We start from the raw sequence: 15209 nt of genomic DNA on the forward strand, positions 1-15209 counted from the left end.
TTTTTTCGATTTACCTACGTAGAATTTATCTCTATTACCTAAGTATCTACTACAAAGTTAGCATTTAAATGAGTAACTTTTCCCAATACTTTTCACAACCTAATCAATCACCTAGGTAGTTAATGTTACCTAATAAATCATTACAATATGTCACTTATTCGCATTGCATTCGATCAATCAGTATCAGTCACGCTATCGTCCGAGTTTTCCGTATCGCTAATTTCTTGTTCTGTTGTAAGTTCTAGCATATCTCTTGCTTCCAGTGAGAATTTCTTTCCAGTTTTGATAGGTTTGTAATAAATATTCGAAATCAGTGGGTCAGACGCAACTAGGAGTCTACAAAAACATCTGTCATCGTTTTTTCACGGCTGTTTTTCCTCGTGCCCAAGTTTGGATTTTTTTATTTGTTTATTATTTTTAACTTTTTTCATTCAATAAACTATAAAGGTTGTTTTATGGAATCGCTTATTTGAAACCTAAGAAAAAACCGTACATTCATGCCTTGGACGAATTTTTGTATCTTTGTTATATTTTACAGGCTGTTGAAAAAAGGCTTTGTGTGGAATACCCCATGGATTATTACTATACATGCTATGCACGTATGCAAATATATGAAAGATATTTCTATCCTATTTCCGACTACCAGTCTGGACGCGCGTAAGCACGCATAAACAAGTTCAAAATTGTTGCGATTTTTATTTTGTTACTTTTTACAATTGACAATATTAGAATAAATCTAAGTGGAACTAGATGCAATTTTAGGCCTTTTCAAATTTAGATTTAATTATTGAAAATCCGAAAAATTATCAAAACTTCAACACATATTTAAAAAATGGAAAAATGTTTTCTAGACAAAATATGATAAAGTATTGTTAAAGTACAAACCTTTACGAAGAGATTTCATATTTAAACGTGTAAATGAATTGAGTTATCGCGAAGTAACACGATTTTTAAGACGAGATGTTGATCGGGCGACGCTCACTGCAAAAGTGAGTAACAGAAATAGCAGACGGGTGACGCCCTCTGTTTCTTAACCATTAATGGTTTCAGCATGGTCATAGTGAAAATGAGTCACACGAAGAGTGCTCAAGATATTCTCATTGGAAAATAAATTGGATAAGGTACATGTTCTCCTATAAGTATTATTAAAGTTTGCTGCATTAAGTTGCATATTTCGCTTCTGCACAAGGTTTCCTAGGTAAAAAAAGGTAAAATTATGCATAAATTTTCCAGAAAAGAATAAACTTATGCATTAGCTTCTACAAAATTATGAAATTCTATATTTTCTACGATTATTCCAAACGAAGTATGCATAAAAAAATAACTCGAAACAAGTTATGACTAGAAAACTAGTTTTAAGGGGGTTGCCATAATTCAGTAATTAAAACTAACTTTGAAAAGACCTAAAAAAAAAGTTCCACCGAGTTCCACTTAGATTTTTTTTATGATATTGGGCACATCTTTTCCTACAAATTTTGTAAAAATCAGCTGCATAAAGTTGCATATTTCGCTTCGGTGCAAGGTTTTATCCTAGGTAAAAAATAGGTAAAATGTTGCATAACTTTACCAGGAAAGAACAAACCTATGCACTATCTTCAACAAAAATATGCGATTTTATAAATTCTACAATTATTCCAAACAAAGTATGCATAACAAAATAACTCGGAACAATTTATGAATAAAAAACTGATTTTAAGGGGGTTGCCATAAAAACTCTTTGTATATCCGAAACGGTGTGACCTAGACTTTTAGTATATTTGACAAAGTAAATTATTTTTAATAGTTCTAAAACTTTGTAGAAGAAAATAAATTTCTATCTCTTCAGAAAAAAAAGTTATGGTTACATTTTTTGTTAAAGTAGGCCATGAACAATTAATGATAGGATCAAATTACGCGGTATATATTTGTAAATAATTTCTTCAAAGCAACTATATGCATTAAAAGAACGGTTTGGCAGCTACTGATTTATGTCCACGTTTTTATTGATTCGAACCACTGTGCGTCGCCACGTCCGTATATCATTTTTGTGTTTCGGTTTTCGGGAGTTGGGGGCGGGATCGTGAGAGGCAACGGGCGATAGGCGAAAAGGATCATCTCGTGTGATTCGAATCAGGGAGGCACAGTCATGCCTACTAGGGTAACAGAGGTATTTTGGCCCACTTTAGGATTGTATTTATTTTGGCCCACTTTGTAAAAATATCCACCAAATATTGTAATATCTTTAAAAACCCTTTCCGCAATAGGTAATTTAATGTGATTAGCTTTAAATTGATACATCGATAAAATCCGATGAAATCGATAAAGTTTGTTAGGTGGGCCAAAACATATGAAGTGGCCAAAATACCTCTGTTACCCTAGTTGTTCTATTCTGGCATTACCCACACACACATACCGAAATGCACCGGCAACAATCTGATTATAGTGTTGTTTCTCGTTTCAGATACAATGATATCTCTCCCCTGGAGAACCATCACTGTTCGATCGCCTTTCGACTGCTGGAGCACCCGGACTGCAACATTTTCCGCAACATGAACAAGGACTTGTACAAGTAAGTGCTGCAAAGGGAACATTCTTGTGGGTGTGGGAATCCGAAATAAATAACGACCGCATTCTACGAGTGTCGATTCCGTCAGTATTAATTTCCAATAGTCATGTTTTCATTTCTAATTGCATTTTAATGAGAGTGCCGGTGTTTACAAACGGCGTTTCGCGGGAATTTCCCCGACACGCAAATGGTCATTTTAAACGCTTTCGACCGCAGTTAATGTGTTGACTGAAACGACGACTGCCTCGTTCGGTCATCGGTCACCGTCAATAACAACGTCATCACTCTCTCACAGCTGAAAAGCAAAAGAAAATTAATTACCACTAAGACAAAAATTTGATGAACAAGTAAATCACTGCCTACCGGTTTGAAGTCCATCTTTGGATAGAGATTTGATAAGAAGTAAGAAAAAAACCGACTGCTTTTCAACCAAATGTCGGACTGCTTTTTCCAATGAATGTCGAACCGGATGAATTCGTTTCTCGGTGTTTCGTTTGGAAAATTTATCACTTCCACGGTCAGGGGTTCAGCCGCCTTTTTGCCGGTTTTGCCGGGCTCGGGCTTGGACTCGAGAGAGAGAGAGAGAGAGAGAGAGAGACGTTGTTTATTTATGCATTCCATCGCCTGCGGAGTTACGCGGAGCCATGGACGGCATGAAAATGCTCATGCCGTCGTTGCTTTGGTCGGATAATTGAGTCGATTTGTGTATGTGTGTGCTTGTTTTTTTTACATTTTCAATCGCGTGTCAATGAAACTCTGGACCCGAGGAAAGCTTGCCAGCTTAAGTTGTTAAGGAAACAAGAAAAGTAATAATCGACGATTAATCGGTGTGGCGCCTAAATGCCTCCGGTTCAGGGTTGTAGTGGCGGGTGGTGACATGAAAACATCCAACAAGAGTTTGGTTCACTGGAGAGGGTGAACATGTGAATCTGAAGAAGGAAGCATCAAAGTACTACTCAAAGTGGTCATTGTTCGGTAACACAGACACTATCTAGTTGGTTGAAGTCATTAGTCACTTATAATGTAAATAATAGATTATGGATTTCAATAGAATTTGAATTGTTTCGTTTATTTACAGTTACGGATTTCGTCATTATACATGCAATCAGTAAACAGTAAAATGAGTCATCAATGAATGAATGAATGAATAGTTCTAGCGAAAGAGCTATCTCTATTAAACTATTAAACTATTAAACGGCTCTACGTTATAACAAAACTAAATTAAATCGTTCAAATTATTGTTTTGTCGTGAATACGACTTACTTTACTATGGGGTGCCTTTTCAAAATTTACCCTCTGGAAGAGTGATAAGTTTTTGATCGTGATTATGTCTTGTTGTATCTAACAAATCAACATAATTTTTGCTACATGCCATCGGAAATATGATCACAATTTTATGATAAAATTATCAGTTGTGTTACATAATCTCAAATAATTCAAAATTAAACTTTTCTGAAATGTTTGGTATAAACGAGTATCAAAAAGGATAATTCATAAGGCGCGTTTGCCTTTCTCGTAATTCAAAAGCTCATAGCTCAGTGATCTGTGAAAGAATTTATATAATCTAACTACCAATAGAATCGAAATTTTTCAACTTAAGCGTGTATAGCAAAAGAATTGAAGTATTTCAATAGTACACTATTCAAAAACCCGTCTCATTTGACCAGCCAATCAGAACGCGCTCTAAGGAAGAGAACAAAATATCTGCTGCTGTACAACAAATCGTTCGAGAAAATGTTCCGAACAGTGTTTAATATCGTAGAGAACTACGCAATTTGACCCTTCTGAATGCTAGAAACGAATCCCTATAGCATATTGATAGTTTCGTTCAATAAATTAGGCCTATTTTATCATTGATCAACCCCGCAAATAAATGTTTTCTTTATTGGAAGATTATAATCGGTTGTAAACGCTACACCTACACCAACCATATCAGTATCGCACCCACGTACAACAGTTCAGCCTGGGATTAGATGGCGGAAGTCAGTGGCATTCATCGGAATTGGAATTCAACTCATCACTCTCCATCACAAACGCTTTCATAAAAGGTTCTTTTCAGAGCCACCATTATTTTATTATAAAGAAATATACTGTATTTCATAATATTTGTGTTTCAGAATGTTAAATGTAACTAATCTGTACTTTAGTTTAGGTTCATCGTTTCAAATTCTACATACAATTTCATACAATTGATCAACTAATTGATATTCGGAAGTGTTAAGGAACATGTCAGTTGTTTTCGTATTCACGACATCCAGTTATGTCTCTGACATTACCCACTCGCCTTTTTTTTCATAAATACGTTTATTTCATAGGCAATATACATAAGTTTTTCTTCGCCGTGGCATCCACAATACATAGTAATTTAAACCAAATACATTTCGAATATCATATTAGTATGTTGGTATTCATTAGTTAATCTAAAGATTGTTTTTATCAAGCGATTTGCTATTATAAATTACATTAAATGAAATACATTCATTTTGTACATGATCTTATAACTATTTCAAGTTTGTTTGTATCAGTTCATCACTTTTATTTAATATTGGCTATTGGTTGAACTCATGGAAGAGAAAACAGTTTAACATAAAATAAAATTTAAATCAGAACTTCAATGGACTTAATAAAATTATAGAGAAGTTTCATGTAAGAAAGGTTACGACAAGCAAGAATGTCGTGAACTGGGACATTGGATAGTCTACCTTGAGTACGCAAGGAATTTATTAGTTGAGATCTGACATCACGATACTCCACGCATGTCCAAACGGCATGATCAATATCGCGATAACCTTCGCCACAAGCACAATGATTAGTCTCGGAAAGTCCAATTCGAAGGAGATATGCATCTAACGGGACCCAAACTATTGTGATTTGATAATTATTATTTTATTATTCAATATGACGTTCAGACACTGTTTTATTTTGCCCATGAAAAACGGTTCATTTTTGCCTGCAGCTTTTGAGCGAATGGCTTCAATTGCACTCAGACTATCTGTGAAGAGCAAATAATGGTTTGGAGATAATGTGACGATTACACTCAAACTATAATGAACGGCTGCTAACTATGCTATATAAACAGATGCAGGTTCTTGAAGCCTAAAGGAGACCAAAACATTATTGTTGAATATACCAAACCCAGTAGCCTCTTCAATTCGTGATCCGTCCGTGTAAAATATTTTCTCAGAGTCAATATGCCTGAGCTTACTTGTAAATATTTTTGGGATTTCCATCGAGCGTAGGTGTTCCGGGATTCCACGCACTTCGCGCTGCATGGATGTGTCGAAAAATAACGTTGAGTCAGGAACATTTAGGAGGCTGTCACGGATAGGAATATATCTTGATGGGTCGATTTCCTGTGACATATGGTTGAAAAATACTGTCATGAATCTTGTTTGAGCTTGCCTCAACTAGCCTTTCGAAGTTATTAATTACCAAGAGATTCAGTACCTCACAACTTATTAGCAGTCGCGATGAAAGCTCCCAAAAACTATCTTTCAATGGAAGAACTCCCGCCAAAACTTCAAGACTCATTGTATGCGTCGAATGCATGCAGCCTAAGGCAATTCTATATTGCAACGATACTGAATTCGCTCATTCGTTTGACATAAAGCCATTTGGCATAAAATTTTTAAATCTTGGGTACTGCTATGTTCGTTTGGCATAACAGATCAACATGCCACTTATTACACGGAAAGACCGAAATTAGCATTTTGGCGAAAAAATTAGTTGATTTTCTGATTTTGGTTAGTTATTTTTTGAGACAACTAAAAAAATCTTACTTTTGCTAATTCAGATTTTCTAATTCTAGTTCCCTTAATAATAATAAAATATTTGTTGAAAATTTTTTTAGTTGAATTCACCAATTAAACGTGGTGTCATTTCTTAGCTAAGGCACACTTCATATCCATTCAACTAATTTTTTAGTTGAATTAGAGAATTAAAAAGTTGTTTTCAACTAACATAAATGGTTGAATTGGTTTCTGCAATTCGCAACTATATGGCGCTCTGTCACCGAAAAAACGTTAACACCGTAATGACTACTAGCCACTAGATGGCACACTACTATCGAAAAAAATTTCAGTCGCGGTTATCTTTTCTATATTGGCAGGTATAAATACGATGTTGTATTGGAGAAAAAGACATAAGCGAAACATAAACTTCTTTTTGAAAATTTTACTTCTAAATCGCTGTTTTCTTCATTCGACTTCGTGAAATCGACTCTCTCACTGAAAACTTTGAGCACTCCGAAAACAAACACCGAATACAAGCAGTACACCAGACGGCGTAGCCAGGAATGTTAGAAGATACAAAAAACATCATTTGACGTGTACAATTAGAGTGCAACATTCGAAACTCACTTCACTGTTCCGCGTAAAAACACTATTACCTACAATCTCTTCAAATGCGCACAAATTCTGAATAAATACAGTTTACGTCATTTTTACATATCGGTTTAGAAATTTATATATGGATATATCGTAACATATGAGAAAACATCTAAACAATTTGCAAGCAGTTTCAACAAGACTGTCCTTTTTAGCTTTTTAATGGTTTGTTTTGCTTTGACACTTCTCATGAGTTTTTAGCTAATAAACTTGTTAATAAAACCAATTTCATTTTTGTTTTCTTTGTGCTGTCCTTCAGTAATGACGGTGATAGATAAATAGAAACAAATTTTCTGATTTTAATAACGAAATTAGTTGTCAACGAGAATTTCGTGTTGGATTGAAATATTGCTGGTTTGTGTACGGGATATTCGCCAACTAAACGCATTCTCTAAAAATAAGAGTTTATTTCAGCAAAGTAAATTCTCAATTTTAACTAATTTTATAGTTATTTTAGAAATATTGTTGTTAAAATCAACTAATTCAAAAACAGTAATACGAATTAGGCGCAGAGCTAATTTCGGTCGTTCCGTGTCGAACCTCGGCGGAAGACGCACTGATCGTCCCCTAGTTGTACAGGATGAAACAGGTGGAATACGACTCGGTTTTTTAACTATTGAACCACTCGTATTTGGAGTCGTCGGATGTTCAGATTTATCATTGCTTTTTGTCGGTATAGGTGAAACAGATTCCTCTGAAACGATTACTCCTGGTTGAGTGATGCCAAACTCGTCTAGCAGAATGCTCAATGGAAAAAGATGATCACTCTCTGTTCGCTCACGGTGCATTATCTTATCTTTCATTTCAAAACGGGTACGAAGTTGGTTGATGTGCGAACAATTAACTTTTGCCTTTGCCCAACTATCCATACATTATAGTTCACTACTTCCAGCTTCTCAACGACTTTCCCGGGTTCCCAGGACCAGGTATTTCGTTTGTACACCTTTGCATATACCAAGTCACCAGGTATGAACCGACGCATCGGGCATCTCTCTCCAGACTGTCTAATATCTGGTGCTTGCATAGGACGCAGTAGGTCAAGTGTAGTCCTTATTCGTCGACCAAACATGAGTTCACTTGGAGATTTTTGTCCAGTGGTTTCACTTGGCGTTGAACGATAAGTTGCTAGAAACACCTCGAGTGTCTCCTGAAGGGGTTCTCCCTTGTTTATTTTCATCATAGCTCTTTTCATTGAATCTTCAAAACGTTCCGCCTGTCCATTAGATTGCGGATGGTAAGGAGCAGTCAACATATGTTTGATACCATTGTTTTTGCAAAATGATTCAAACTCATCACAGACAAATTGAGCTGCATTGTCCGACACTATTACCATCGGCAATCCAAGCCGTGAAAAAGAGTTTCGTAGATTTTGGATCGTTCACGGAACGACCGAAATAAGCTCTGCGCCTAATTCGTATTACTGTTTTTGAATTAGTTGATTTTAACAACAAAATTTCTAAAATAACTATAAAATTAGTTGTAACCATTATTACTGACTCTATGTAAAAACTCCCCCCCCCCCCTTTCCCCGAAATGCCCCACCTTATATCTCCCAGCCACCCCCAAACCCCTACCCCAATCTGATACATACCCGGTGAACGACCATTATTAGGTTAAAACCGGGGGTAAATAAACGATATAATAATAATAATAATATAAAATTAGTTAAAATTGAGAATTTACTTTGCTGAAATAAACTCTTATTTTTAGAGAATGTGTTTAGTTGCCGAATATCCCGGACACAAACCAGCAATATTTCAATCCTACACGAAATTCTCGTTGACAACTAATTTTGTTATTAAAATCAGAAAATTTGTTCCTTTTTGTCTATCACCATCAGCACTGAAGGACAGCACAAAGAAAACAAAAATGAAATTGGTTTTATTAACAAGTTTAATAGCCAAAAACTCATGAGAAGTGTCAAAGCAAAACACTCCATTAAAAAGCTAAAAGGGACAGTCTTGTTGAAACTGCTTGCAAATTGTTTTGATGTTTTTCGCATATGTTTCGATATATCCATATATAAATTTCTAAACCGATATGTAAAAATGACGTAAACTGTCAGTGGAAAGTGTATTTATTCAGAATTTGTGCGCATTTGAAGCGATTGTGCGTAATAATGTTTTCACGCGGAACAGTGAAGTGAGTTTCGAATGTTGCACTCTAATTGTACATGTCAAATGATGTTTTTTTTTGTATCTTCCGAGTGCTCAAAGTTTTCAGTGAGAGAGTCGATTTCGCGCAATCGAATGAAGAAAACAGCGATTCAGAAGCAAAATTTTCAAAAAGAAGTTCATGTTTCGCTTATGTCTTTTTCTCCAATACAACATCGTGTTTATACCTGCCAATATAGAAAAGACTACTGCGACTGAATTTTTTTTCGGTGGTAGTGTGCCATCTAGTGGCTAGTAGTCATTACGGTGTTAACGTTTTTTTCGGTGACAAAGCGCCATATAGCTGCAAATTGCAGAAACCAATTCAACCATTTATGTTGGTTGAAAACAACGTTTTATTTCACTAATTCAACTAAAAAATTAGTTGAATGGATATGAAGTAAGAAAAGACAGCACGTTTAATTAGTGAATTCAACTAAAAACATAGCCATTTCAACAAATATTTTATTATTATTATTAAGGGAACTAGAACTAAAAAATCTAAATTAGCAAAAGTAAGATTTTTTTAGTTGTCTCAAAAAATAACTAACTAAAATCAGAAAATCAACTAATTTTTTCGCCAAAATGCTGATTTCGGTCTTTCCGTGCAGCTGTGTCATGTTTGAGATTATCTAAGTGTTGGCATTCCAGTAACAGCTTTTTGAGTGTCATTGGATCCGTCTCCGATTCGTTTTCCATTTTCGCAAGCATGATGTCCTTATGCTTTTCAAAATCAAGTCCAGCCACAAACACAAGACATTTAAACTGGTCCGCTGTGATTTCCCGGATGTTAAAATCTTCACAAGCTCGATTGACGGAACTTGCATACGAGACAAAATCTTCTGCTACTCGTTTGGCTGTCTGCAAACACTGATAGCGTCGAAAAAAACCGATATTTGATGCCCGAACATTTCCTTCAGTGTGGCAACTGTTTCTGCAAAAGGAACTTCTCGCGACGTTTTGGGCAAAATGAGATTTACGTATCTATCGTGATTTACGGAACTCATCTTTTGCAGTAACAGTCTCACTTTTTCAGCATCATTCAGTTTTTCTCCTTTCTTTGTTAAAACTTTCTCATGCCGCGCGTACCATTTATCGAAAACCACTCCGTTTTGGGGATCATAGGAAAATTTTGTAATGGTGTTTGAAAGTGCTTCCATCAGGAATTCCTTCGGCCGTACTAGCTGCTCAAGGAGAGTTTTCCAACTGTTGGTTTGCCATTATTCTGCTGAGCTGTGCTAAGATGTCAGCAAGACCGGCTTCTTGCGCCATTGTGAGGTTAGAACTATTAAAATTCGACACACCGACGAAATTACTTAAAACCGACTATCCTCGTCGCCAACTATTTTGTGTCTTACGAATTACAACTCGGTTAACGGAACAACATTTATTTAATTTTAATAAACTACGTTTAATTCAGAGCGTTAAAATAACGTGTTTTATTTTCCTCAGAGTCTACGATATCACTCTGCGTGAAAGCACTTGCTGTCAATCTCGTCGTGGTCAGTAACAATCCTCAAACTCGATAAAAACCCAGCAGAAACATCCAGTTCACGACCAATTAGTTTTCTTTCTTCTATAAGTAAACTTTAAAAAAGAAATATTACTAAGAAAGATGTCTCATATAAATGAGAATTCTATACTTTTAATAGAACAATCTGGATTTCATCTTGAACATTCAACTACTCATCAACTTGTTAGAATGACAAATATTACAAAAAGCAAATAAATTTCCTAGTTTATCCACTGGAGTTGTTCTTCTAGACTTAAATCTTAACAATCTAAATTTTATTCATATTCCAATAAACAATACATATTGGTAATTAGATTTGAAAATGTTATAAAGAAAAGCTTTGGAAAACGGAAACGAAATTTTCAAGCAAAGTACCGAAATACTTCTTTGTTGATATAAAGTCCTAATTGTCTAATAATTATCTTTTCGAAGTCAAAGCTGCCATTTTCATTATACCGTTCGGTAAGTCTGTAACCAACAACACACGGCGACCGGTGGGCATCAATTACAACAACTGCATCTTCTTGCATCCTTCGTTGCAGTTTGTACCGTGCAAATAGCCACACCGACCGATGGACCGATTCGAGTGCACTTCGAGTACGCCACTGGAGTATCATCACTTTGATGGCGGTGTTTTGTGTGGCAGTCGTTCTGCATACGAAATACATACATGGTTCCAAGTAGACCAGGTGGAGTTAGGTGGGAGAAGGGCTCTATTATTTTCACTTCATTTTCCATCGTGGCACACGATCGATCGACACAGAAGCCGTAGTTTTCCCATTGTTTGAGATATTTATTGGTTTCGAAGAAGCCTGTCAAGTCGGAAATTATCGGAATGATGAACGATCCATTTAGTTGAGTTCGAATAATTGAGAGAATTGTAGTTGCTTTTACGATAAATAATTGCTATCTATCTGTTACTGTAATTGCAGAGACGTTCGTGAGGGTATCATTCGATGCATTCTGGCAACGGACATGGCCAGACACAATGAAATACTGACGCAATTCCAAGAGGCTACTCCTAATTTTGACTACAACAACAAAGTTCACACTAATTTGGTAGGTGACGGAACGACAACTGCTGAGCACTGATCCTAACGGGACTTATTTTCCGTTTGTTTTCTTTTTTCAGTTGTGCATGGTGCTAATCAAGGTCGCGGACATTTCGAATGAAGCTCGACCGATGGAGGTGGCGGAACCGTGGCTGGATCGGTTACTGCAGGAATTTTTCGCCCAAAGTGCTGCCGAAAAGTCGGAAGGCCTGCCGGTGACGCCCTTCATGGACCCGGACAAGGTCAGCAAACCGGGCAGTGAGGTGCGGTTTATCGGTTTGGTACTTTTGCCCCTGTTCGAAGCACTCGGCGAGCTGCTTCCCGAGCTAACCGATCTGATCATTACTCCGGTTCGGCAAGCACTGGATTACTACAAGTATGGGGAATGGCTTTTCGGGAGGTTTTCGGTTTAACTGGTTTTTTTTTGTAGGAAACTGAACGATGTCGCCAACAAAACCCGCCGTTCGATCGTTGAAGCGGAACAAATTTCGGAAAACAGTGCCACTACTTCGGGAACTGGGACGATTGGTACCGGTGGTGGTAGCAGCGTCGGTGGAGGAACCGGAACCGGATCCGGTGGTTCGCCGCAGCTTCCACGATCGCAGAGCGGCATCAGCATGAAATCAAGACGTAGTATTCCTTCGAAAAGATCCGCCTCTAGAGCGTCAGTTGATGAATCTATTTTAATCGTTACAGCGGAACTGCATGACCTTCCCGAGGGCAGTGAGAGTGGAGATTCGGAGACTGCCACGGAAGTGGATGTAAGTGGGCCAGTTCGGATACTAGGAAAGTGCGAGCGAAAACGTAACCGTTTGTTAACTTTTTCAGGTTGCGGAGAAAACGTCCAAGTTCAAGGTGGACACGGAAAGCAGCAACCGCAAGCAGTCGCATCCGAACTCTCGCAAGGGGAGCCGCGAGAAGCGCCCGTCGATGATCGGCGAGTACTACACGACAGGTACGCGGATTCGTGGCTCCCACGGCAACATTCAGCATACTAATCGAACGTATTTTGGTTCAAATCGCGCCATTAGCTTAGACCAGTACAGTAACAACCGTCGGATGTCCGACGGCATCCAGATACAGACGGTGGCGTCCGATAACAGTGTTTATTATCACCAGCGACAGCACCGCAGTCTGGAGCATGACTCCACCACCGGAATGTACTCGTCGTCGGACAAGAGTACCAGTCTGAACAGTAATAGCGAACAGCAGCAGCACCCGCCGCCGTCGCAGCAGGCCATGTCTCAAATACAGCCGCAACAGGGGCAGGTGGGACTGGGACCGTATCAATCTAGTCATCATGCGCATTTACATCATCATCATCACCATTACCAGCAGGCGGCGGCTGCGCTACATCAGCTCCGAACGGTGCAGGATTGTGAGAACATGAATATTGCTGTGCCGTCTGTCGCTTCCGGTAAGCTGTACACCAATTTAAACAATAATAACAATAGTAGCAACAATAACAAAAATGTTGGGAAGAAGATGAACTGGAGTCAGCAGCAGAAGCTGGTGAAGATTCGGAACGCTAGTAATAATAATAACAATGGCCGGGAGACGGCACAGGATGGTACGAGTGGATCGATGGGAAAGACCGGTAACGGAGGCGTCAATGGGACTAACGGAACGACGTCGAAATCAATCATCTCAAGACTGAAACAGCTGACAGGTAGATTGAGCTTTAGTTTTGACTCGAAGGAATCGAAGAAGTTGCAGCTGTTGGCAAACGCCAGCGGAGAGGATGGCAACGAATCTCAGTCCGAGGGATCCGGCAAAGGCGGTGGCACCGAAAGAAAGAATCGTGTCCTGGAGAAATCGAAGACTGTAGACGTTGGGGGACCGATTGCGATTTGCGATGCCAGTGGGGAGTGCGTAGGAGACTTTTGCTACGCTGGTGGTGTGATCCTGAATCAACCAAAGTCTATTTCGCCTATTCTGATGCAACATCGAAACAGCGAAGTCATCAGCTCGATGAATACGGCTCGAAATCGAGCGTACAGTTTGGATGTTCCGATATCGCGAAATTGCTGTCGCAGTTTGAGTGGCAGCACGGCCGGTGGCGGCGGTTCCAGTTGCGGTGGGAGCCACAAGAGTCTAACTTTTTCACTGAACAAATCACTCAACGAGGAAGCGAACGATACGACCATCAGTTCCGGAATTCGTCCCCCGCCACTGGATGACACCACTAAAAGCGCCGCCAGTATCAGCGAGACCATTTGACAACACCCGTACGAGCCGTCGTTGCAGGGCATCCTGCTAGCATCGAGTTCACTGCAAACGGACTCACCAACACCGCCACCTTCTAATCAGCTGCTTCCGGCCAGTAGCAGCTCCGGAGGAAGTCAGCAACAACAGCAACTACAACAACTACAACAACAACAACCACATCAACACCGAAATCGAAGACAGTCATCACACGAGGAGGCCGGTGTTGTGACCGTATCGCAGCGAGCACCGTACGCCGAATCGGAATCGATTTCCTCCAAACACACCTCGGTTCTGGTTAGCTACTGGAGCTGTTTGACCGAACGGATGAGCTCATTAATTTGCAAATGCTGCGAGCGGACACTGCCACCACCACCGGCGGAAAGTGTTTGAAAGTGAGGGGCGTGGGTGTATCGGCCGATCGGTGCGGTAGGTACGGGAAGCGCTTGCCGGACAAGAGTCAACGCGATGGGAAGCATTTATCGGAGGCTTATTACATTTTTTTTGACGCGGACTGAATGATGTTCAATCCATGTTTTGTGTGTTTGGTTTTTTTTCCCGGTAACGACTAGCATATTTTCAAAAACTCACAAATAACGTAGAATCTCAGTGCTGCGTTTGGCATTACACTGTTCAATCATTTTACTCAGATTTACTAAATTAAAAACTAATCTTTCCCATCGAAAAAAACGCTACTTGTTCGGAAAAAAGGACTCTTCGCAGTGAACGATAAGAAATAGTAGATAGTATTTTAGTTGGAATTTTGCGAAGCACTACTACTCACAAAACTCTTACCCATATCCAACAAACAAAACATGAAGAAGAAGAAAAAACGGAAAGGTGCCCTCATAACCTACATAGCTTTTATTCTATCACTTTTTAAACCAAACCAAACATATCACTTTCTATAAACACATAATGTAGCCGGGAAATGATTTTACTGATATTGCCCCGGCGCCTAGGAAACCGACTTCCGGGAACTACAAAAATACACAAACATAAACGCGTACCACCTAACGAGTATCAAAATCAGCTGAAGTCCCGAATTTATGTGGATACCCCGCAAGTGTGACAGCACAGCAGTAGGCCATGAATAGGCAGTGGCAGACATCCAAGCGTTAGTTCGGTTTGTTTACTAATTAGATCGACTAATTTTGTCTTTTTCATGATTGTGTGAATTTGTTTGAAACCTAAACGAATGTTACGTAAAGCTAGTTCTAAAATGACAAGGTGACAGTTCGCTTCATAGAGCTTGACAAAAGCGGACAGAATTGTTTAATGTTTAATGTGTGATTATAACCGTTGATTGGTTTAATAGCTATTAACAATCTTTTTCAACTTGATATAAAGTTTTTC

The 15209-nt window shown here is 38.7% G+C and overlaps 1 protein-coding gene across 5 annotated transcripts in view; it reads left to right on the plus strand.

Moving 5' to 3' along the window:
* Positions 1-14439, plus strand: part of LOC131427071 (high affinity cGMP-specific 3',5'-cyclic phosphodiesterase 9A) — a 446805-nt gene extending 432366 nt beyond the window's left edge. For 3 of the 5 annotated variants that reach the window (XM_058589982.1, XM_058589983.1, XM_058589984.1), the window contains 5 exons: positions 2441-2548; positions 11529-11655; positions 11729-12024; positions 12079-12409; positions 12477-14439. In XM_058589982.1, coding sequence (XP_058445965.1) covers positions 2441-2548; positions 11529-11655; positions 11729-12024; positions 12079-12409; positions 12477-13868 — 2254 coding nt within the window. In that variant the 3' untranslated portion in view covers positions 13869-14439. The remainder of the gene's footprint in view (positions 1-2440; positions 2549-11528; positions 11656-11728; positions 12025-12078; positions 12410-12476) is intronic. The other 2 variants (XM_058589985.1, XM_058589986.1) reach the window with 2 other exon arrangements.
* The last annotated feature ends 770 nt before the right edge of the window (positions 14440-15209 follow it).

The sequence above is a fragment of the Malaya genurostris genome, chromosome 2, assembly GCF_030247185.1.
Source record: "Malaya genurostris strain Urasoe2022 chromosome 2, Malgen_1.1, whole genome shotgun sequence".
NCBI lineage: Eukaryota > Metazoa > Arthropoda > Insecta > Diptera > Culicidae > Malaya > Malaya genurostris.